The sequence below is a fragment of the Theropithecus gelada genome, chromosome 4 (genome assembly GCF_003255815.1).
Source record: "Theropithecus gelada isolate Dixy chromosome 4, Tgel_1.0, whole genome shotgun sequence".
NCBI lineage: Eukaryota > Metazoa > Chordata > Mammalia > Primates > Cercopithecidae > Theropithecus > Theropithecus gelada.
In genome coordinates this window covers 118927125-118950985 of record NC_037671.1, presented here as the reverse complement: position 1 = coordinate 118950985, position 23861 = coordinate 118927125, and the positions used below count along the sequence as shown (strand labels likewise).

General features: G+C 41.9%; 1 protein-coding gene across 1 annotated transcript in view; it reads left to right on the top strand.

Annotated features, from left to right (window-relative positions):
• The first annotated feature begins 1150 nt into the window (after positions 1-1150).
• SAMD5 (sterile alpha motif domain containing 5) overlaps positions 1151-23861 on the top strand; it is a 60964-nt gene continuing 38253 nt past the window's right edge. Inside the window, exon 1 of the mRNA XM_025383092.1 lies at positions 1151-1846. Within this exon, the coding sequence (XP_025238877.1) occupies positions 1388-1846 (459 nt within the window). The 5' untranslated portion in view covers positions 1151-1387. The remainder of the gene's footprint in view (positions 1847-23861) is intronic.

The following is a 23861-nucleotide window of genomic DNA, read 5'->3' as shown; positions in this document are numbered from 1 at the left end:
GGGAAACTCGGTTGATTTTGTTACCTCCTAGAGGGAAAATGCCGTGGGCGGAGATGTCTGAGCGTCCCTTCCAACACGAGCTGGGTGGTGCTCTATTGATTTTCACGCAATCCAGGGGCGGGAGCGAGAGCACAGGCTCGGATTCACGGGCTCCAGGACTGAACGCATGGCAGTGTCCCTGGGAGCAAAACCACCCAGGGAGCCCGTGCAATATACAAGGTGGGGGGCCCGGAGAGAAAGCATAGCGCCGACAAGGGGGAGGGGCCGGGCAGAAAGTAGGGTGGGGTACCGGGTGGGACAGACCGACCTAGAGAAAGTACAACCCACCCCAAACTTTCGCAGACCCGGGAGCTTAGAAAGGGAGAGCCAGGCAGCACAGCACCCTCTCCTGCCGCCCAACGTGCCCAGCTGCAGCGAGGAGGGGCTGCGCTCACGCCGGCTGGACGCTAGCCGTCCCTAAGTCGCGCCCACCCTCGGGCCAAAGCGCAGCCGCTCGGGTCACAGAGTGGCCGCCCACGGAAGAAGCCAGATCGCCGGGCTCTGGGCTGCGTAAGGGATCCGAGGAAGGGGGATTCAAACGCGGATCCGGAAGGAAGGGACACTGAACCCCGCAGCGTCTCCAGCGCCGTGGGGCGGCGGGACTGTCCTTGGGCTGCCAGCGGGCGCGCAAGCTGGAGTCCGGCAGGGTCGGGAAGAAGTGAGCGCAGAGACTTCCACGGGCTAGAAGAGTCAAATTAAAGAGAAATGTGAAAAGCAACCCAGGGCAGCCAGCGGAGCTCGGCAGCGTAGAAGCCACCGGGTTCCCGCTGGGAGGACTACAGTGACTGACACTCGCGAAGACGAGGCGCTTCCAGCTGCCGCTGGTCTGGGCGGAGGAGTCGCCTCGCGGCGCGGAGCGCGCCAGCAGCTGCCAGAGCGCGAGATGCGGCGCGCAGCCTCCGGACCGTCCCGGCTGGGAAAACCCGCGGGCGACCCTGCGCTGCGCTGACCCGGCGCGGGTCCGAGGGGTTTGCCCCTGCCCCTCCCGTCTCCACCCCCTCCCGCGCCCGTCGCGCGCCCCTCCCCACGGCAGCAGCGGCGGCGGCGCATCCAGGGGCGGCGCGGGGCGGCGCGGGGCGGTGCGGAGCGGCTAGCCCAGCCCAGCAGCCAGTGCCTGTGAGCTCCGCGGCTGCTTGGGGAATTCACTTTGCTGCTTGTTCGCTTCTCCCTTCCTCAGGCTTCTTCAGATGTCTTTCCGCCTCCGGCCCGAGCCTTTCCTTTAAAAGGAAAACTTTACTGCGATACCTTTTTCCCCTTGGAGGAGAGGATTAAAAGTTCCAAGAACTGGTGACGCCCGTGCCATTTGGGCGCAGGGAAGGTGCTCGGCGGCTGGGTTCCCGGTCCCACCATGTGCACCAATATAGTTTACGAGTGGCTGAAAGCGCTGAAGCTTCCGCAGTACGCGGAGTCCTTCGTGGATAACGGCTACGATGACCTGGAGGTGTGCAAGCAGATTGGGGACCCGGACCTGGATGCCATCGGGGTGCTGGCGCCCGCGCACCGCCGCCGTATCCTGGAGGCCGTGCGCCGGCTGCGGGAGCAGGACGCGAACGCCGCCGGCCTCTACTTCACGCTCGAGCCGCAGCCGGCGCCCCCCGGGCAGCCCGCCGACACCGTCCCCACCGGCCGCCGGGGGGAGCCGTACGGCGGCCCGGCCCAGGGCACCCGCGGGGACTCTCGCGGCCACACGATCGCCCCCCGCAGCAGGGAGCTGGTGAGCTACCCCAAACTGAAGCTGAAGATCATGATCAGGGATAAGCTCGTCCGCGACGGCATCCACCTGAGCAAGCCCCCGTACTCCCGCAAGGTAAGGAGGTGCCGTCCGGGCGGCCTGGGGCGCGCGGCGGGAGGGGACACGACCCAGCTGCCTGTGCCAAGGCTTTGCAGCCCATTCCAGGTGACGACGGAGAGGCCAGGAGGCTTTGGGTATCTGGGACCCTCTTCTATGTTCTTTCTGTATTAGCCCATTATTTCTTCCTTCCTGGTGTCTCCAGTGGTTGGTAAGACAAGCCCACGCATCCAATTGTTATCTCTAAACTAACAACCAAAACTCCACATCGTCTCTGGTGCTTGCCTGTCAGGAATCGGACTCGCGCTGCTTCTCCTGGTAGCCAAGGGGAATTCCTAATGCCCTCTGTAATAGTTCTGGGTTTGAAGAGTACCAGAAAAATGGTTAATACCTACATTGCTTTCTACCTTCCTTTCTCTCTTTCTTTTCCTGTTTTGAGTCTTGAGAAACTCCCAAGGGAGATCGGTGAACTCTTCAGAGAGTGGGAAGTCAGGCTCTGCCTTTCTCAATTCCACAAAAAATTCCAGCGCTGCTGCAAATTTGAGAAGCGTTACCATTCACAGGAGCATTTTAAGGGGAAAAGTGAAGGAAGCACGTGTCAGTCCCCTGGGATGATTTCCTAAACTCAGGTATACTGGAGGCAATAAGGTGCTAAGGACATGGGAGATAATCGGGTCACAAGATGTGCTTCAGAGGTCTGTGCTGTCACCAGTTTGGTTTATTAAGCCAGATAAGATGAAGCAGGTACAACTGTAACTTCCAGTAAGTGTGAGTGAACCTGCATTTGGGAGAGGAGAATCGAGCACAAGTGAACTAAAGGGGAATCCTCTGCACAGGGGGCCTCAGGAAAGGAACCTGGAAGTTCGGAAATGTGGAGTGGGAGCTGGGTAATTAACAGAAAATTGTACTTCACACCAGAGCTCTGCTTCTGGCTGCGAATCTGTTCCGTTTAGGTTTCTAGTTTGGGCTGCTGTCAGAGTAGAGGGTCCCGACTTGATAGAGAACTAGATAGCACCGGTAACCCTCAGGGTTGCGGAAGGTGCACAGGAATATGAGCACCTCAGCTTAAAAATCAAGACTTAGAAGAGCCCAGAGAGAAAATGATGGCAAAGATACTCAGCTGGTGGGCCACATAAACCCAACTCCCTAACAGGAAATGTGGTTAATCTCAGTGTTGTGTGGGCATCTTGGGCCCTGGTAGTATTGCCGTAGAATCTTAAGTAAAGGCCGTAATGCCTGGACTTAAGGAAGTTCAAGGGAAAGCTTTGTAAAGAGTAGATAACAATACCTAAGGTAGATGGGAATAAGGGGTTTAATATTATCTACTACCTTGCAGGTACCATAGGCAATTCAGATAACCTGCTTGACCATGTCAATTGGTTTTTTTAAAGAAGGATGCAAAGAAGGCAGGTTGGGAGGACAGAGTGCTTCAAATTAAACATGTGTTCTGGTTAACCACTCTGACTGTGCCACTGATGTGTGCGCAAAACAGGAAAGGAGAGAACACTTTTCCCAGGCAGTTGCCTGTATGTAGGAGTTCTGTGTGTGTCTAGTGTGAACAGAGAGATCTGGTCATGAGTATGAAGGCTTGGTCCTGGACACAGCAGGTCAAAGGAGATCAAAGCCCAGTTAGATGTTTGTTATTAGCCTCCCAGGAAGTAAGGTGGGCTTAGTCTGAGAGAATGTGAGTACCTGGGCCCTTGGTGAGGGCATAGTTCAAGTCCTGGCAAGAAAAGAATGCAGAAAGCAAAGTGTGTCACTAGAGCTTACTTATTCTTCAGGAAAAGTGCTGTGTAATGGGGTGGGGAGAGCAGGGACACTGTGGGCTGGAGGTGAGAAGGGTAAGCTTGAATTGACAGTTTAGTTCTGATTCTTAAAGAGCCAAAGACATATCAAACTTATCAAACTTAGAGGCTGGAAAGGATGTTGAGGGGATGAAATGTCAGCGCATAGGCTTTGAACTGTGGACTCCTGCCTTGATCAGTGGGTAATATGGTAGTGCATTTGCATAAGTGCAGTTTACGTAAGAAAATGCCAAATTGCATTGCGATACTATTTACTTTCCATGTAAATAATTACTTCAGTCAACTTTGCTTTAAAATAAATCCCATAGCAATAATGCTTGATAACAAAGATATGCTCCTATTCACTTTCTATACATATTTAATTCTCCTCAAACCGATGGAAGAATAAAATAGAAACAGAAGTGTTTTCATTATCTCCTTCACTGATCCTTGAGTTGGGGACCACAAAAAAACTGGCGCTGACAAACTTTATTGTAAGAAAGAGTAACACACACTGAAATAGGCATTAACATATAATTAATGTACCCATATAATTAATATACATATATAGCAAGCTGAGCCTACACATGTTTAGTACCAGATCATGTTGATCATTCTGGATTTGTTGCTTATGTGTGCATTGCCTCTTAAGTTTTGGATTTTAAATTATTGAAGAATTTGTTTTCTGATGTAGCTAGTTTCTTCATGAACAGTGCTAGGACTTTTTCTTTTCTTATGTGATCCACATTCTAATTTCTCCACTTTTCTTGGCTTTGTCATGATCAAAATGTGTAGCATTTTGTTTGTTTGAGATGGAGTCTCACTCTGTTGCCCAGGATGGAGTGCAGTGCTAGGTCTCAGCTCACTACAACTTCTGCCTCCTGGGTTCAAGCGATTCTCCTGCCTCAGCCTCCCAAGTAATACCTGGGATTACAGGTACCTGCCACCACACCCAGCTAATTTTCGTATTTTTAGTAGAGACTAGGTTTCGCCATGTTGACCAGGCTCATCTTGAACTCCTGGCCTCAGGTGATCCAGCCGCCTTGGCCTCCCAGAGTGCTGGGATTACAAGAGTGAGCCACCACACTGGCCAGAATATGTAGCATTTTTGATGTGCATTTGGAATTCTGCTTGGTGGAGTGGGCTTCAATCTCCTTTGCAGTCATTTGCATCGATGATGCCTGTGATTTTGTATTTTGCTGAGATTTTTAGATGGCTTGAAAGTGACTTATGCCAAAGATTATTGAGATAGGGAGAGTGAGTCTCTTACAGAGGAAAGTAAGTTGAGGGGTCTTCCCAAGAATCACCTGAAAGGATTGTAGGATTTGATCCAGTAATGGTCAAGGTTATGCGATTTAGGGATCAGTGAGTTAAAACGTAAATAAAAAGTAAATTTTCTTGTGTTTTCCAAAGGGAAGTCTATAGCTTTGGAAAAACAGGAGCTTAGAGAGAGCACCAGGCTTGAAATTAAACATCATTGGAAGATTTCCTCTTCTGCCCTGTATGTAGCTTCTCTGACTGCTGTGATTTCTACCTTTGTGAAATGGAGATAAAATAATTTTTTACCAAGCTTCTCTATGTCAGGCCTTCTGCTGGACTCTAGGTTGCTGTGGTTGGCAGGATGTGAAAGCTCTGCCCTCTGGGAACTTAGCATCCAGTAGGGAAGACTTAAAATGGAATGAACAATGATGATAATGTGTGATGATTGATTTGATGAGAAGTAGATGATACCATGAACAGGTGTATCCAACCCAGTTTGCAGAGATTGGGCACCATCACAGTTTTTCCAGAACTGACCCATGGCCTGAGTACTGACGGTTGAGCAGATTTAGCCTGAAGAGGAGCAGGGTCTTAAGGGGAAGAGTGTTCTCAGCAGAGAACAGTGTGTGCAAAGGCCAGGAAGGGGAGGAAGTTTAGCATCAACAAGAATGGCAAGGAATTCTGTCTGGTTAAAGCACTGAGTGCCTGGAGAAAGTGGCAGGAGATGGAGAGGCAGGCCGCGGCCAGTCTTGGGTGGCCTAGAAGTCATGTTAAAGAATTTGGAGTATATCTTGTGAGCAGAAGGGAGCTATTGACACATCCTGACCAGAGGCAAGCCGAACACTTAGGAGATCGTTGTAGTGTCAGGAGAGAGATGCTGGTGGCATGGGCCACTTATGACAGTAGGGCAGGAGCAATGGAAGTAGACTTGACACAACTTAAATGATTGTTTGGATGACAGGGTGGGAGGGGAGAGGGGTTGGAATGACATGCAGATTCCTGGTTTAGGATTGTGCTGTGATGTAGGAGACCCAGGAGAACAGCGAGTTTGGGCGAGAAAGATATTGCCTTCAGGTTGAAACATATGGAGTGTGAGATACCTGTGGAATGTCCCTACATCACACACGGCACACTGCAGCTGTGACTACAGATGAGCAGTAGAGGGAGGAGCCCTGGGGAACAGCAGAATTTCAGACACGTGTAGAGGAAGAGGAAGCTCTAAGGGAGGCTGTAAGTATATTTTATTTTCTAGCAGACTTGTCAAAGCAAAAGGGAAGCTCTAGGGTAAATAGTGTGGAGAGACTGACAAGGGTAAGCAGAGAGTAGGTGGAAAGCAAGAGGAAGTGGTGTTCTGGAAGCCACTGGAAGCAGTGATGTTTCAAGGAGGAGGGACAGGTCAGGAAGTCAGATAATGGTCAGGTAGGACAAGAACAGAATCACTTCATGGGAAGTGGTAACCATGCCATCGGTTACCTTTGCCACAGCAGATTTGGATGATGGGGCCAGTGGGTACAGACAGGGATGACCCACAACTTTGAAACCAAGTTTGATGAGAAGACAGAACTAAGGTTACAGCTAGACGAAGAAGGGAGACTTTGTGTCAAGGGAAGGGTTTTGTGGGTTTGTTTGTGTTTAGGATGAGAGAATGAACAATGGAATGGAGTATGTCTGAGTGTTAATGGTAAGTAGCCAGAGAAAAGGAGATGTTGGGGGACATCCCAGGAGACCAGGGTCCTGGAGGAGGTGCAAGGGAATAGTGCCCAGGGCACATAAGTGAAGGGAGCACTCACTTCTGCTTCCAGTGGGCGGGGAGCTTCTCTTCCAGGTCAAGGGGAGGGAAGAAGAAGGGGTCAGGAGACTGGGACCTTTGGAGTCATTACACCAAAGAGCTCTCATTTCTCTTTCTGACTGAGTGGTACCAGTGAGGGAGGAGATGGAAGGATTAGAGGTTTAAGGAGAACATTGTATTAATATAGAAATGTTCGATGTTGTGATCTAGTGGAATCCTATCATTCCATCATGTCATGTTTAGATATGGTCATAAACATGACATGATGGAATGTATAGGATTCTAAGTACGCACACACAGAAGGAACGCTCACCATTCACATATTTGTGCATGACATTTTGTTGAATTCCATCATGTCTGGCAGTGCTTATGGGACTGTGGCAGATGTGAAGGGTATGGGGCTGTAAATATATCTGTCAAAGCAAAAGGCAGGCTCTAGGGTAAATCGTGTGGGGGAGGCGTCTACGTTTTTTCACTGAAAAGTTGCTCCTTGCCACATCTACCAATTAAAATTGTTTGAGTTAGTATAGCATTATTTAATAGTTTTGTAGGAGTGTTCATCTTCATTCATACCCTTAGTGTGACTTTTATGAAGTAACAAGAATCACATACTAAGGCTATTTATGGATATTCTGGAGAGATGGCCTGGAATGAAGGGATTTGGAGAGACAGAGGTAGTAGGAAGGTTTCTGTCACTGGGGCCAGGGTAAAATATTTAGAAAGGAGAGAGAGAGATTGGCAAAGATGTGCTTGTGTCCTTTGGAGTTTTGCCTTGCGTGTTGGCAGAAGCTGAAATGACAATAAATATTCTTCCTCCCAAGAATTCCTTCTGCCTTCATGACATTACTAGGGACAGATTGGAAGCTGGAAAACTTCAACTGTCTCCGACTCAATCAGTGTCCTCAAATGTCCTCAACCTATATCCTTCTAGGTTTTTTTGTTTTGTTTTCAGTGGCTGATTGGAACACTGTGGAAAAAAGTGGGGGCCGGAAGGAGACAAGAGCTTTGACGGTGTGGGAACATCTGCCTTTGTGTTCTCCTCACTGTTTACTGCCTGTGGAGTTTCCATATAAGTGGACCATCAGCCAACTGCCTGTCCACTCATCCATCCATCCATTTATTAATCTATCCATCCGTTCTTCCATTTATCCATTTGTCTCCCATCCATCCATCCATTCATCCATCCATCCATCCATCCATTTATTCATCCATCCATTCTTCCTTCCATTTATCCATCCATCCATTCATCCATCCATCCTTTCATTTACCCATCCATCTCTCCATTCATCTATCCTTCCTTTTATCCATCCATCTATTCCTCCTTTTATCCATCTATCCATCCGTCCTTCCACTTAACAAATACTAAGCACATGCCATGTGCTAGGCTTTAAGATCAGGACTGCAAGGAACTAGACAGACATGGTCTCTGCTTGTATGTGGAGGCCTAATCCAATGCCTGACATGTAGTAGTTGCACCATATCAAAGTTGAATGTTATTTCTGCAAACATGAAGGATTGGAGAATGTTGCACTTGTGTTTATTTCAAATGTTAAAGAAATCAACTCTGATTAAAACTCAAGTAAAGGTAATGAATGATGAAATTTCAAATCAAAATGTTTATTCCTCAAGGGTTAGTGAAGAAGAGCTAGGAATGAAAATGCTACTCCTGTAGGACATTTTAAAAGAAGACCTCTTTCTGCAGCATGGCCAGGACTGGGGTGAAGCAAGTGAGATGACACCAAGGACACAAAATTGAAGGAGGTGCTGATTCTCAGGCTCATGCAAGCCCAGGCTGGACTAGATGGCTGACCACCATTAACAAAATAAATAAGTTGCTGTGAAATATTAGTTATTAAGAGGTATTATAGGCATTCCTCAAATCATACACCAAGTCACCTACTCTTCTATGCTTAATACCTGTCCTCAAGAGCAATGTGCTGAGAACCATATCAGTGCCCATCTCCCAGACTAAGAAAACATGGCTTCTGTGAGCTATGGGAGCCCATGGAATTCATTTAAGTAAGAATGGTACTGCTTTCCGCTGACACTGTAGTGTAGTGGTTCAGCGCAACAGGCTCAGAACCGGATATCACAGTTCAAGTCCCAGCTCTGCTCCATACTAGGTCACTGTTGGCTCCTCTGTGAAATATGGGCAAAACTAGTGACTGCCACATAGGGTTGTTATGGAGATGAGATGAGCTAACACTCATGAACTTATTAGATCGACATTTCTATGTATCCTAGAACTGCCATAAAAAGTTCCACAAACTAGGTGTTTAAAACAGTAGAAATGTATTCTTTACAGTTCTGGAGGCTTTAAGTCCAAGATTAAGGTGCTGTCAGGGTCTTGCACAAAAACCCTAGAGGCCTGCACTGTGAGTCAGCTCTAAGGCCCAGCAAAGGCTTAAACAGCATCCATGTCTGCCACTGTTACTTCAAGTACCTTTGGATCTGCTGGATCATATGGCCCAAGTGGCAGAGCAGCTTGCACGACAGCCTGGACCTGCTGCAGAACCTTCTTTTTTTCTGGCTCCAGTCAAAATTAGCAGCTTTGGGGTCACTCAGTAAATAGGTTTTTGTAGCACACCCAAATGAGGAATATGTTGCTTTCAAAATTCAAAGAGGCTCACTGGATATTGTGCATCCTTCTTGGTTGTAGGAAAAGCCATATGTAACACCTTATTCTTCATCTTAGAAGGGATATCTTGATTTGCCCCACGTCACTGGACCCCTGCAGTTTTCACTGAGGTAGAAAGTCCCTGATTTTTTGTCAGATTTATTTTCCACCTTCTGACATGCAAAGTAAGTCTAAAGTAACTGCTTCATTTCAGTCACTAGATCCAAACAGCATAATGTCATCAATGTAATAGACAGCAATGATGTCTTGTGGAAGAGAAGGGCAATGAAGGCCCCTGCTGGCTAAGTCATGGCATAGCGCTGGAGAGGTGAGGTACCCGAGGTGGGACAGTGAAGCTGTTGCTGGCCTTCCAATTGAAAGTAACCTGCTTCTGGTGTTCTTTACTAACAGGTGTTGAGCGAAAAAGAAACATTTGCCAGATGAACAGCCTGGCTGTAAGCACTCACCTGTGGTAGCTCCTCTGTACGTGGGTTTGCTTGGACATCTCAGTCTCCGTCATAGTGGCCATGTGTCAGCTGTGTACAGAAGGGTCTGCTGACCCAGGTCTTATTCCTAATGATAGGGGTGTTTGATGATAAATCGGTGGTAGATTTTTGGTGGAAATGATACCCAGTCATTCCTATGTACTAGAGGATGGAATAACAAAAATGATTTTTAAAAATATAAATATTTCAAAATTTAGATATTCAAAATTAGGTAGTAATCTTGAAAACAGTCACTTGGAAGATCACAGTGTTGCTGTTTCTGTGTTGCTGTTTCTCAGAACATTTCTAGAGCTCTGTGTCTCAGAACATTCTCTGGAGTATCTTCAGTGGTGGCAAGCCTTCATTCTTATCAGATAGATCTGGTTTGGGGTAAACACCTAAAGTAATTTGGAGTCAAATCAGGCAGTTAAGAGTGATGACATTCAGTAAAGTATGAAATGGAAAATGTAATCTTGGCAACAAAATAATGAGTTTTTTTTGGTATGACTTATGGAATGGTTTTCAGATTTTATGATATTTATACTCCTTTTCCCTAGTTTAAAACACTTAAAAAATGCTCTTAGTGGGTATCCATGTTTGTAAATATGCAAATTCCTCCAAAAGGCTTTTCAAAACACAAAAGTCAATTCCCCATGTATTTGCAAAGAGCAAGGTACCTGTCATGGTCTCTCCAGATGGAATTTTAGTGTAAAGGTGTCTGTGACCCAAAAAGGGAAGAATTAGGTAAGTCGTGCATGGATGTCAGTAAACTGTGCGGCACTCGATGGAATAATCAGGATTTGGATAGTGTAATGGTGTTTTTAGGGCTCTTCATTTGCTGGTCCTTCTGTTCTTAGAAAGCCCTCTACTGTCTACCACCTTATCAAATCATAATGTAATCATAGCTGTGCTCATTATTTCCTCCCCACTCTTGAGTGAAAAAAAGTACTAAAGGCGGGGTGGCAATATTAAGGCTGCCCTCATGAACTTTGTCTGCTCTTCAGTAGTTATCTAAGGCATACCCATGAAAAATAAGATAGAAATCAGAACTCTATAAATGGATAAACATGCAATTCTCTTCAGATTCTGTTCAAGTGCTCAGATTCATCAGAAATATGTTCTGAAACTAATTTTCCTGAAGTAAGGTGAGTCAGATGACATGGACTTGATCAGGGTTGGTCCCAGAAATAAAGAAGGCCTATCCTGAGGTGAAGACACCCTGAAGCTGAAAGAACACTGTCCAGGGTGGAATAAAGTACACTGGGAACCATAATTGATGGCACACAGCTTCTCAATTTTATAGCGTGTGCAGAACTAGAAACAACATTGCATTTCTGGCTATGGGAAAAGCTTGTTATTACTATTAATACTACTAGTATTGAGTTGAAAGGTTTTTATCAGTGATTTTCTAAGTTTTATGAAAAAATGTTCTTTCAGATCAGCCACTGGTTTGGACTTGGGGAAGCCTGAGAGGAGTAGTGAGGGAGTCCCCATTTTCAGTCAATATAAAAACTATTAAGGGCCAATAACTGTGGATCACGCCAAAAAGAATTAAACATACAATCTGTCTTACATAAAGACTAAGTGACATCTAATAGTTTAAAGAGATTTCATTACTGCTTCTAATTGAAATAAATGGTCTGATGCTGTCTAAAATCTTACTGTTACATTTCCATAAAGTTAAAAATGCAAACAAATAAGACCTCCTTGATTTGGAATGTGTCAGAAAGATAAGGAAAACGATTGGCACGTATTCTTTATTTAGCAAAGTTGTAATGCACAGATTGGACAAATTTAAAGATGTTTTTCCCCTAGGGTATAACGTAACTCTATAATAAGACTAGAGATACACCTACTGCATTTGATACCCAAAATGCATCATTTTTTAATACCTTCACTTTTATATGAAAATTTACTTTAAGTAATAGTCATGTAATAATACACAGTAATTATTATTGTCCTCATTCCTTCTTTAGTTTTAAAGCAATTAATAATTAAAGGAATACATTTTAAAGTATTAAAATTTAGTAAAAATATTTCATCTGCAAAATAGAATTTGCATTTACCAAACTCAAGTATTGCACCTTGCAGTTTGTATTGTTTCACTGTTTTAATTTTTCAGCACAAATAAAAACTTCAAGTGGTCACATAAGAATAAAAGAATTAATGTATCACAAATTTTGTTTGCTCATTTTTACAGATCATGGTGTTATTGTTTATTTCAAATTGACTGTTTAACTCAAGAATACGTAGTCTCATGGGGGAGACAGGGCAGCTTTACAAAACTTACTCTTGAAAAGTACTTTTTTTCCAAGTATGTGGGTTGGGGGCCTCTGAATTAACTTCCATGTAGAATACAATGCTTATTAAAGGACAAGTAAGATGCTAATTTGAAGCCTATACAAACCATGAAAACTTAACATGCAGCAATTAGCATTTAGGCCAACAAAAGATTTTTCAAGGTGAAGTGTTTTATCACTGACAATTTTGGACATGTTCATAATAAAAAGTTTGGTTTTTAAGGATTCCTTTATTCTTATAACTAGAGTGACCCTTCCCTCTGCCTGGTCTTTGCAAGATATAGAGAAATGTGATCACTTTAAGAAAAGTTTCTGTATAGTGGTGCCAATATCTACCTCACAGAGCTGTGGTATGAATTAAATGCGATAATACTTATGAAGTTACTTTGTAAAATTCTAGATAACTTTATAGATTTTTTTTTTTTTTTTTTTTTTTTTTTTTGAGATAGAGTCTCACTCTGTTGCCCAGGCTGGAGTACATTGGCGTGATCTCGGCTCACTGCAACTTTTACCTCCAAGGTTCAAGTGATTCTCCTGCCTCAGCGTCCCAAGTAGCTGGGACTACAGGTGCCACCACCACACCTGGCTAATTTTTGTATTTTTAGTAGAGACGGTTTCACCATGTTTGTCAGGCTGGTCTCAAACTTCTGACCTCAGGTGATCCACCTGCCTGGGCCTCCCAAAGCGCTGGGATTACAGGTGTGAGCCACTGTGCCTGGCCAAGAACTTTGTAGATTTTAAGTGTCTTTACTGATAGTGAGTAAACCATTATGTTTATAACAAAATTTGAAAATTGTTTCTGTTAAAAAGCAAACACATTGTATTGAGAAAATTTGGAGAACAGTGAAACAGATTGATAATTTTAAGTGGCCTATATTACAATTTATGAGATTATGCTATATTTCTTTAAAAATCATTCATGTGTCAGAATACACAAAACTAGTATCACAGTCTAAATGGTTAAGGGTCAGGCTATTTTTTTGTCAGCAGATGTCATTTGAAAAATGATTTTCTCCTAGCTTTATTAAGATATAATTGACAAATAAAAACTATATATTTTTGGTGTACAGTGTGATGTTTTGATATTTGTATACATTGCGAGATGATTAAATCAAGCTAGCTTATCTATTACCTCACATACTTACATTGTAATGATGAGAACATTTGAGATACAATCTCTTGGCAATTTTCAAGTATACAACACATTATTATTAACTGTAGTTCCCATGCTGTATAATAGATCCCAGAACTTACTCATCCTGTCTAATTGAAATTTTATACCCTTTAACCAACATTTTCCCATTCTCCTTCCCTTCCGAAAAATGATTTTAATACTAATACATATTCAGTCTCAAGTTAATACCATAATTAATTTAAGCATATCCTTATTGGCCTGAAATCTTACCCATGTTACTAATAATTATTTTTTTATCATTTGAAAATGTCATGTTTGAGAAGTGGCATTTCATCATTCTTTGAATTATATTTCTTAGATTATCAGTTCACATAGTTTTATATTTGTGGCTTTTTATGTATTGCCTGTTCATGGTACTTGCTTCTTTTTTCTACTGGTCTTAGACCACATCATGTTGCTTTGCAAGAGCTCTCTATGGATTAAAGAAAACAATTATTATCTCATACACGTTGCAAATATTTTCCCAAGCATAAGAATGTAACTTATGAGAGAATTTTATGAGTATTTTTTAGATGTCCAGAAGTTTAAAATTCTTGTATTTTCCACCTTTTCAGTAATGTTTTAGCTATTTCTTTCAAACTGGAGAAATAGAGAGGGTGCAGTCTCAGACAGAATTGTCAATTCTTTCTTTACTGTTTACTTGAATAAGTTTAGTTTTTGTAAACCTGAATTGCCTCATCTATGAAATGGGTGTAATATTACTTATTAAGGCTATTGTGAGGAATCAATGAAGCAGTATGTAAAGGGCCTCATATAATGCCTGCCACACAGTAATCACACAGAACATCTGACTAATATTTATGATGTTATACATAACTTTATGATTGTGAAGTGATTCTCAGTGGGAAGACCTTATCTTAAATTATTAGTTCATTTCCTTGCCATTCTGTAGAGACGTGGTTGTTCTTGTCATAATTTTAAAAACTTCTTTAAATAACAAGAACTACAACTTTTTTTTTTTACTGTCACAGCCATTAAACAAAATTTGCTCAATTTGTCATTAGCCTTTTAGTTTTCTTTATTTAATTAGAGAAAACAGATCTTCTTTTGTGTTTGCTTTTATCTTTACAAATCTTTTCTCTAGTGCAAAATCCATTAATTTTCACCCATATCTCCCATTAATATTTTGGTTTCACTTTTACATGTAACTTTCTAATCTGTCTAAATTTATTTTAGTATGTGATATAAGGTAAAGCTCTATTGTTATAAAATTGCACACACATGATACTCTCATCTCCTCCTTTGCAGGAATTATAGCTCTTATTTCTTTCTTCTAGTGTTATTGCATTGGCTAGAATTTACATAGCCATGTTAAATAATAATGACAACTAGGTATTCTTGTATTTTCCCAATTTTAATGGAAATACTGAAAGTATTGTTGCAATTATCCTGCTGCTGGCTATCAGTTTAACATAGTTTCCATGACCATATTAAGGAAAAGCATTAAGGAAAACATCCTTCTTTTCCTAATTTTGTAGGAGTTTTTATTGGGATTGAATATGTAATCCTATGAAACATCTTTTAGACAACTTAAAAATAATCAAGAGCTTTTTAAACTGGGCCCAATATTGTGATGTATTAATATTACATTAACAGATTTCCTAGTCCTAAACTATTTTTACATAACTGAGAAGAAGTAAAAAATGAAACGATAGCTTTTAAAGAAAGCTGAGTGTGAGATGAGAAATTTATAATAATCTTACTCCAAGACCATTATGCATTCTTTTACACTATTATATATCTTTTCTATCATGATAAATGTTTGACATTTACCTTCAGTTGTGTAACCACTTCGATGATTGTTGTCATGATATCATTACAGTTGATTTCCTGCCAATAACTTTTTGGAAGTTTCGGGCTCTGTCTAGACAGGTACATGAGGCAGTGATAGCAGTGGGGTGTGGGGACCAGCAGCCCCGTTGCTCAAAAGGCAACAGCCACATAGTTGTGGGTAAAGGTTTCCTTTTCTAGCTTTTGCAGACATTCTGTTTTTGAACCAGGGGACAGAGACTGTGAGGGGGCAAGGAGTTAACTTGAATCTCTACAGATTTTACTGTTTTCACAGTAAAGAGGGGGTTTTTTTTTTTTTCTCAGTGTAGTTCAGGAAATTCCTCCCAGGATCTGGAATTCTGTTCTTCTTCTTCATCCTTCACTCTTTCTACTCGCCTCCCCCTCAATCCCCCATAGCCGACTCCCTTCCTGCTCCCACCCCACCCCAGACATTTTAGTGAAATATACACTTAGGAGCTGCTTGCCAGATGCCAAGTCAAAGTGAAAATCCTTATAAAAGAAATTGAAATGACAGTCATTCTAATTTGAATCATGGGCTTTGCATAGAAACAACAACCCAATGTGTAACAAAGAAAATTGAAAATTCTACAAGAAATATTACTATAACAAATCCTTGATTTACATTTAAACATTTATTGAAACATCAAATAGGTGGATTTTTTTAAAAGGTCATTGAAGCAAGGATTAAGAACAGGGTACAGGCCGGGCGCGGTGGCTCAAGCCTGTAATCCCTGCACTTTGGGAGGCCGAGACGGGCGGATCACGAGGTCAGGAGATCGAGACTATCCTGGCTAACATGGTGAAACCCCATCTCCACTAAAAAATACAAAAAAAAACTAGCCGGGCGTGGTGGCGGGCGCCTGTAGTTCCAGCTACTCGGAAGGCTGAGGCAGGAGAATGGCGTAAACCCGGGAGGCGGAGCTTGCAGTGAGCTGAGATCCGGCCACTGCACTCCAGCCTGGGCGACAGAGCGAGACTCCGTCTCAAAAAAAAAAAAAAAAAAAGAAAAAGAAAAAGAAAAAAGAACAGGGTACAGGAATCGTATTTTCTGGAGAACATACCTCAACTGGGTGCTAAACTCAGCGAGTTTGCAGAAATGGATGCACCCAACACTTTCCAAGGTAACCATCAATCATGCAATAAAGATATAGCCACTTTAAACAATCATGTATCAATACAGAATGGAACACTGCTATATTAAGACACGCTCCTCTGGGAAGTTCTTGATTGACAAAAATAGTACTGTGTTAAGCAGCAGCAGTATTTTCATGGCCAGAAAGTAATAAAACTAAAGATGAGCTTTATGAAGAGAAAATATTTCACATAAAAATCCATGGAGCAATTCTTAGGACTTGCTTCCTTCAGGATCAGGTTAGGGGGCAAAATGTGAAATGTGAAAGTAGAAACTGATAATTTGCTAATTTGTTAATTACCCAAACAACTGGTCTTATAGTCACTGTCATTTACAGGCATCTGAAGAAAGGATGGGTAGTTGCTGCCTGGGATGACACAAACTCACTCTATCTCTGGCTTGCTTAGGCTTGTACAGTAGGAGCAAAAATCAGGATATTCATATTGAACCCATTATAGATTAGAGTTGAGCCAGAGAGTATGCGAGGAATTTACTCTTTGAGACCTACTTCATTACAGAGAGGTGGTAGAGAGTCGGAGTTAGGTTGGTGACATTAACTTTTCAGTTTTATTGCAGTGTCATTTTAAGTCAGGGATTTTACTGCCACTTTTTGGCATAGCAGTTTGGGCTAGTGTATTTCTCTCTGTGTTAATGTGATCCTTCATGTTGATATACTTACCTTGAAAAAGGTGGCGAATTGATTCCTCTGCTCTTCTTCTGATCACTTCTCCAAACACTGTGGCATGACCCACTTGACCTGCTCTCCGACAGCCAATGTGATATTCTTGATCATCCCCAACATAGCTGGTTTTGGATGAACATGATAAATTTTAGGAACAGTGATTTGGGGGGAAAGGGGAAGAGTAATAGTTTTTTTTGTTTTTGTTTGTTTGTTTGTGTTTTGAAAGCAGGCAAATTGTAAAAGCAAGAGCTCCTATAATAGTGAACTGAAGCTTTATTCTGAAAACCTTTTCATCGTGCTTTGATTTCATTGATTGTAATAATTAGACTTCTTATTCATTTGGCTATATGTTAATTAGTCACAGATATGTCTGCCATTCCTTTTCACATCTGGAGCGGACTTCTCTCCTTGCTTGAACCACCTCCCTCCTTCTCTCTGTGGAGTTTAGAAAAGTAAAATATTGTTTTCCATTCGCACCTAGTTTCACTTTTTAAATCAGACTTGCAGAAGTTGGGAGAAGCTTCGTGCTGTTGGTGGTCTCGTCTGCTGCATTAGTAACATAAGGAAAAAGCCTTGAAATATGTCAAATCACAGAAACAGTAGTGAGTTTATATTTATTATCATTTGTGAAGAGCGCTTTACCAGTCTTTCATTCAATCCTCACAGCAAGCTCTTAAGGTAGAGATTGTTTTTCCCATTCCTGTTTTATACACAAGGAAAATGAGGCTTAAAGAGCTTAAGTAACTTACACAAAGTCACATAATTAGAAAATTTCATTTGAAGGCCACATGTACTGACCTCAGAGCCCATGGTTCTCATCACTGTGCAATTTCTCCAAGAAACATTGCTTTATAAGATTTGGCAACTGCCTGTTTCTCTGTTGGTGAAAAGTAGGTATGGTATAGGGAGTGGGTATGTCTTAGAGATTTTTATTAAAAAAAAAAGTAAGACTTAGCAGCCTGTGCCCTCAGGAACTTGTGGCAATAACCGCTCAATCAGTAGGGTTTACATTGACTGTGGTAAGTAGGATGAGTAGCTGTGAGGACCTGTCTGCGTGGTTCATAGACTGGGCATCTAGTATGACAGGAAGGAAGATTTTCATGGAGGTGGTGATGGTGTGGCTGACCCCTGAAGATGTGTGTTGGAGACAAGTGTGTCATCAATTTGGCCAGCCTGGAGTGGGAATACATTTTTAAAAGTCCATAGAACACTAATTAATACATGGGGAAATAAGAATAGACTGGAATCTGTGGAAATGGTATTTAATCTTTTAGTAAACTCTATTAATTGATATCCAAAGTATTAGTAGCTAGAGGTTACAAGGGTAATGACTCTAAGTTTTCCCACTTGTGACTTGGCATTGTTGTTACTGGCAATGGAAAGGCCGAATTTAAATCACAGTCATCAACCTTCTAAAGAGAGTAGTTCAGAATTTAATCAAGGTGTGAGCTATGCGGGTTGCTTACTATGTGAGCAAAATCAACACCTATGTCACAAAGTCTGATGAAGAGAGAAGCCTTTGCCAGTCAGCATTAGGGAGGCACTGGTTACTGCCAATGTCCCTGAATGTTCTTGACCAGTTCTGCTTCTTTAGCAGGATCAGTCTGTTGATGTGTTCACATACAAGAAGAAAAGCACAACCAAGAAAGCCAGCATGCCTTCTGGAAAGCTAGATGGTTTCATGGTGGTGACATCAATCTCCAAACTAATCTTCAGTTTCAACAAGCAGCAGGTATAGGCCCAGCCTTCTGGCCATTATCTTTGCATATACCACAGAGACCACACCTGGCTGCCTTTTGAGACTTCATCAGTGTCACCTACAACTACACTCTTCAAATAGCTTGCTAGAAATGAATTCCTAGGGCAGAGCTCAGACATGATGAACTGGGCTTGTTGCAATTCAAGTAAAAAAGCATGAATATGTGCAGAGGGAATGGGAGCAGTGTTTTGCAGGGAAAACACTTTAAAACTGGAGTTTTATAGGCTTAGATTTGGTGAGTCTCATATTTGTGTTTAGTAGTGCATTTTAGCCTATTATGTGATTATTAATTAATACTATTACTTACATTCAGCAAATATTAATTGAGCATCAAGAATGTGCAAAGCACTGTTAGGTGTGATGGGGGAAATTCAAAGGTGACAATAGTATGAATGTGCCCTAATGGAAATTATAGTCTGGAGAAAGATAAACACTCACACATCCACAGATCCATCCATTCATAGAAATATATGTAAGTAAACAGAACATTTCAGTGTGATATGAATGCCAAAATGAAATACAAACCTGTGGGAGCACCAGGGAGAGAACTATTCATTTTGACTGAGGTTTTGGAGTGTCTTTCAGCAATAACTGAATGTGGAGGATAGGTAGGATTTTACCAGGCAGACCCACAGTGTAGACTGTATACTGGAAGCTAAGGGAACTGGACTGTGAACTCCACAGGGATACTGTCCATTTATAAGCTTTTGTATATTCAGCACCTTGCTATAAATATTTATTGAATGAAGGCATGCATGAAACAGCATTAGCGAAATCTCAGAGTGGCAAAAGTGCACGGTATGGATTGGTGAGTGGTCCACTTTGGGCGGCGATAGGATGGGGGACAGTAGTTATGTGGTATAAATGAAGCATAAGGTTGGGCTGAACTGTTGAGGAACTTCCCTGTGGTACTAATGAGTTTAGAATTTATTCCAGAAACTGGGACCTGTCAGATATATTTGATCTGAAGAATTACCTAACCCTGTTTATTTAATGAAGCTCCTTCACATTTTTGCCATTTTTGGATTTCTTTCCCATTCTCTCTTCAGGAGTTCCTAATCTCTTTATCCCTAGGCACCCCTTTTACTGTATCCCACCTTATCCTCCAGCTTTCAAGCTTTGCATTGAAAGGCTTTGCTACATTGCTCCAGTGATAATCAGTTCATTTTCCTATTTTCATTGATCAAAGGCACATAACTCAGTGTACTAGTCCATTCTCACATTGTTATAAAGAAATACCAGAGACTGGGCAATTTATAAAGAAAATAGGTTTAACAGCTCTGGATTCTACAGGTTGTACAGGAAGCATGGCAACATCTGCTTCCAGGGAGGCTCAGGGAGCTTTTACTTTCGGTGGAAGGCAAAGTGGTGATCCAGCACTGAGTATGGCCAGAGCAGGAGGAAGAGAGAGCAAGGGCAGAGGTGCCATAGACTTTTAAACAACCAGATTTTTTGAGAACTCACTATACATTTCCAAGGGGGTATGGAGCCAAACCATTCATGAGCAGTCCACTGCCATGATTCAGTCACCTCCCACCAGGCCCCACCTCCAGCACTGGGGATTACAATTCAACATGAGATTTGGGTGGGTACATGTATCCAAACCATATCATGTGGCCCCTGGCCCCTCCCAAATCTCGTGTCTTTCTCACATTTCAAAATACTATCATGCCTTTCCAACAGTTCCTCAAAGTCTTAACTCATTCCAGCATTAACTGAAAAGTCCAAAGTCTCATCTCAGACAAGGCTAGTCCCTTTCACCTGTGAGCCTGTAAAATCAAAAACTGCTTAGTTACTTCCAAGACACTGGGTAATTTATAAAGAAAAGAGGTTTCATTGGCTCACAGTTCCGCGGGCTGTGCATGAAGCATAACAGCATCTGCTTCTAGGGAGGCCTCAGGGGGCTTGTACTCATGGTGGAAGGCAGGCGTCTTACATGGCAGGAACAGGAGCAAGAGAGTGCGCAGAGGGAGGTGCCATACACTTTTAAACAACCAGATCTTGTGAGAACTCACTCACCATACAAGGCGGGAGGCTGCTAAACCATTCATGATGACTCCAACCCCATGACCCAATCATCTCCCACCAGGCCCCACCTCTAACACTGGGGATGACAATTTCACATGAGATTCTCTGGGGACACAGATCCAAACCATATCACTCAGGAACCGGATAAACCAGCAAGGGTTAAGCATGGATTTAACTGCTGACTGTATTCGTTTGCTATGACTGCCATAATAAAATACCACAGACTGAGTGGCTTCAGCAACAGAATTTTATTTTCTTACAGTTCTGGAGGCTTGAAGTCCAAGATCAAGGTGTAGACAGGTGTGGTTTCTTCTGAGGCCACGTGCCCCAACTTGCAAATGGCCACCTTCTTACTGTGTCCTCATGTGGTCACCCCTCTGTATCTTGCCTGTGTCCTAATCTCCTCTTCTTATAAGCACACCAGTTATACTGTATTGGGACCCATCCTGTGACCTTATTTTACTCTAATCACCTCTTTAAAGGCCCTGTCTCCAAATACAGTCACATTCTGAGGTACTGGGGGTTAGGACTTCAACATATTAATTTTAGGGGAATGCAGTTCACCCCATAAGACTGACCTAAGGAGTTACATCCGTGCTGTACCACCTGACTTAGAAAGTTATGTTGTCAGTGGTTAAGTTAATCCCAGTCACGTGGTTGGAATTGGAGCTTGACTCTAACAGCTGATCAAACTAGATTGTTGCCTAGTGAAAGTGGTCTCCCCTAAATAGTTCAGTTTCTACCACATGCAGGAGCAGTCACTATTACAATAGCTTTAAGTAGGCTTGGAAAAGATGAACATAAATCCACTGCATATTTGCATGGCATTTGTGAGAGAATAACCCCCTAAACAAGGGCCAAACAGTACCATTGATGAAATAAATCTCAGACTCCCAATTCACATGGTCCTGACTCCATCACTTTTGATCTGTGTGACCTCAGCCAAATTGCTTCAGCTTTCCCTGCCACTGTTTCCTTATAGATAAATCTAACATAACAGGGTTTCCTCCTGCCTAGAAATGTTCTGAGGATTAAGTCAGAAAATGTATGTAAAGCACTTAGCTTAGTGGTTGGTACATAGTAAGCACTTACTAAACCATTATATATTCAGTGTTAGCTTTTATTAAAAATGAAAATGGCAGATCTATTCACAGGCATGTTAGCAATAAAACTACTAGTGAAATAAAACTACTAGTGAAATATTTGCAGTTATATTTATGTAAATCAAATAAGTTTTCATACATTGGCAATTATGTTTTTAAAATATTATAAATATTGTTCTTCTAACCTTATCAAATAAGATATAGATTTTATTCTTATCTATACCCCAATATTATTCAAGAATAACTTCAATTGGTCTTAATCCAACAATTTGATGAATACCAATTTAATGTAATTTAGGTGTATTTATCTTCTAGAATTGAACATTCTCTTCTGCTAATAGTATAAACTTTAATTGTCTTATAAGGTATACATGCAGATGAGCTCTCTTGTTGTGTTGCTAAGATATACAGGATGATTGGACACTTATTGTTTCATTATAGACAACCTCATAGGAAGCCTTCCAGAAGGTTTGCATAAAGGATGTAACACACATAGAAAATGCTGAATAAACTCATCAGTAATGATTTCCTTGGGTCATTTTTACTTTCTGCCTACTTCATCTCCACCTCTAAGCAAAGCATTTGGTTTTATTAATGCTTTTCATACCACTTACTTTGCTAGTATTATACTCATTTTAGAACATTTTTTAAATATCCAATAAAAATGAATTGGACACTTACAAATATTTTGTACTATAAGAATTTTTTTTGCATATTGTCATTAAAACAGTTATTTCAGGATTTCTCAGTTTATACAATGCATATGGCAACTGAGATACTTATGATCTGTATTATGTGTTTATTAGAATAAAGTGAGTGAAAAAGATTTATTAGTTCTAGAAATCGGTTGAGAAGACATTTAAAAATGTCATGTGCATTAGGGATTCTTCAGCACTTTTTCTTATGGTGTTTTTTTTTTTTTTTCTTAAAGTATGTTTTTACCATATATGGGGACGATTTTTTTTTTCCCTCTGATACTTAGGCTTTGCGTAAACTCCAAACAGAACTATCAAACAAACATATTAGAGTTTTTGCTGCAGAAAGGACAATATTTATTTTTCGTGTTCGAGATTTCTGTGCAGTAATAATTAACCTTAGATTTTGAACTATCATTGGAGGTGATGTGGACAGGAAACACACTGATACTGGAGGAGAAATTATTTTTCGCAATACAGTAACTTACTACCTTGTGCACACAGGCACTGCCCACGTGCAGGGACATTTTACTTGCCAAGATTTACCTCGCAAGAGCATGGTCTGTGCACAGCACAAAGGCGGCAGGTGCGGATGGCTTTTTTCTCAGTGATAGAGCACGTCAGTTCTTATTTCCTATATGCTGAGGAGCACAAAGTGAAGCAGCCGGCGTTGCCCTCTGGGGCCAACCAGCTCCTTCCTTCCCCTTGCATCTTGGAGATATGCCATCCTGTCCCAGTCCCTGCCTCCTGAGCCACAACTGGCTTGTGGGTTTGCTTTTTGTCTTTGTGGTCCTTGTCGAGGTTTGTGTAATTAATAAGCAGAACCACCAGTGAGAGGCAAACCTTGTGGACAGGGGAATTCCTGCAAAAGCTAAGAATCACGGACTGAAGAGAGCGAAGGTGCAAATGGCTTGGGGTGGAGTTGAGGAATTGCCCGACCAGGCCATGGTTCCCAAACACAGAGAGAAAAAGCACATTCAGGGTTCTGAGCCCCAGGCATTTTGCATAATCAGTCTTCTTTGCTGTTTCTACAATTTGATGTCTTAATCTGTTATTCTGGGACCTATAAAATTGTGGAACACAGATCCAAGTTAATCCAAGTTAACCTCCGAACTTGCCCTACTTTCATTTAGAATTAGTCTTATTTAAAGTTGTAAACTACAATCATGACTGAAACACACTAAATAGTGTTCTGTTATAAAACATAAACCTTTTTCCCTTTCCTGTAGATCCCTTCTGGCTGAAGAGGTCTATATAAGAAAACCAGAATGTATTTTTCAGTTATCCCAGGACATTTACACTTTTGAGGATTTAAAAATGATAGTCTTAAAAGTTTTTCTTTTTTTTTTTTCATTTTAGAGATGATAGAGATTCTTAATTTTGGTTCTGATTTTTAGAAAAATATTTTAATCC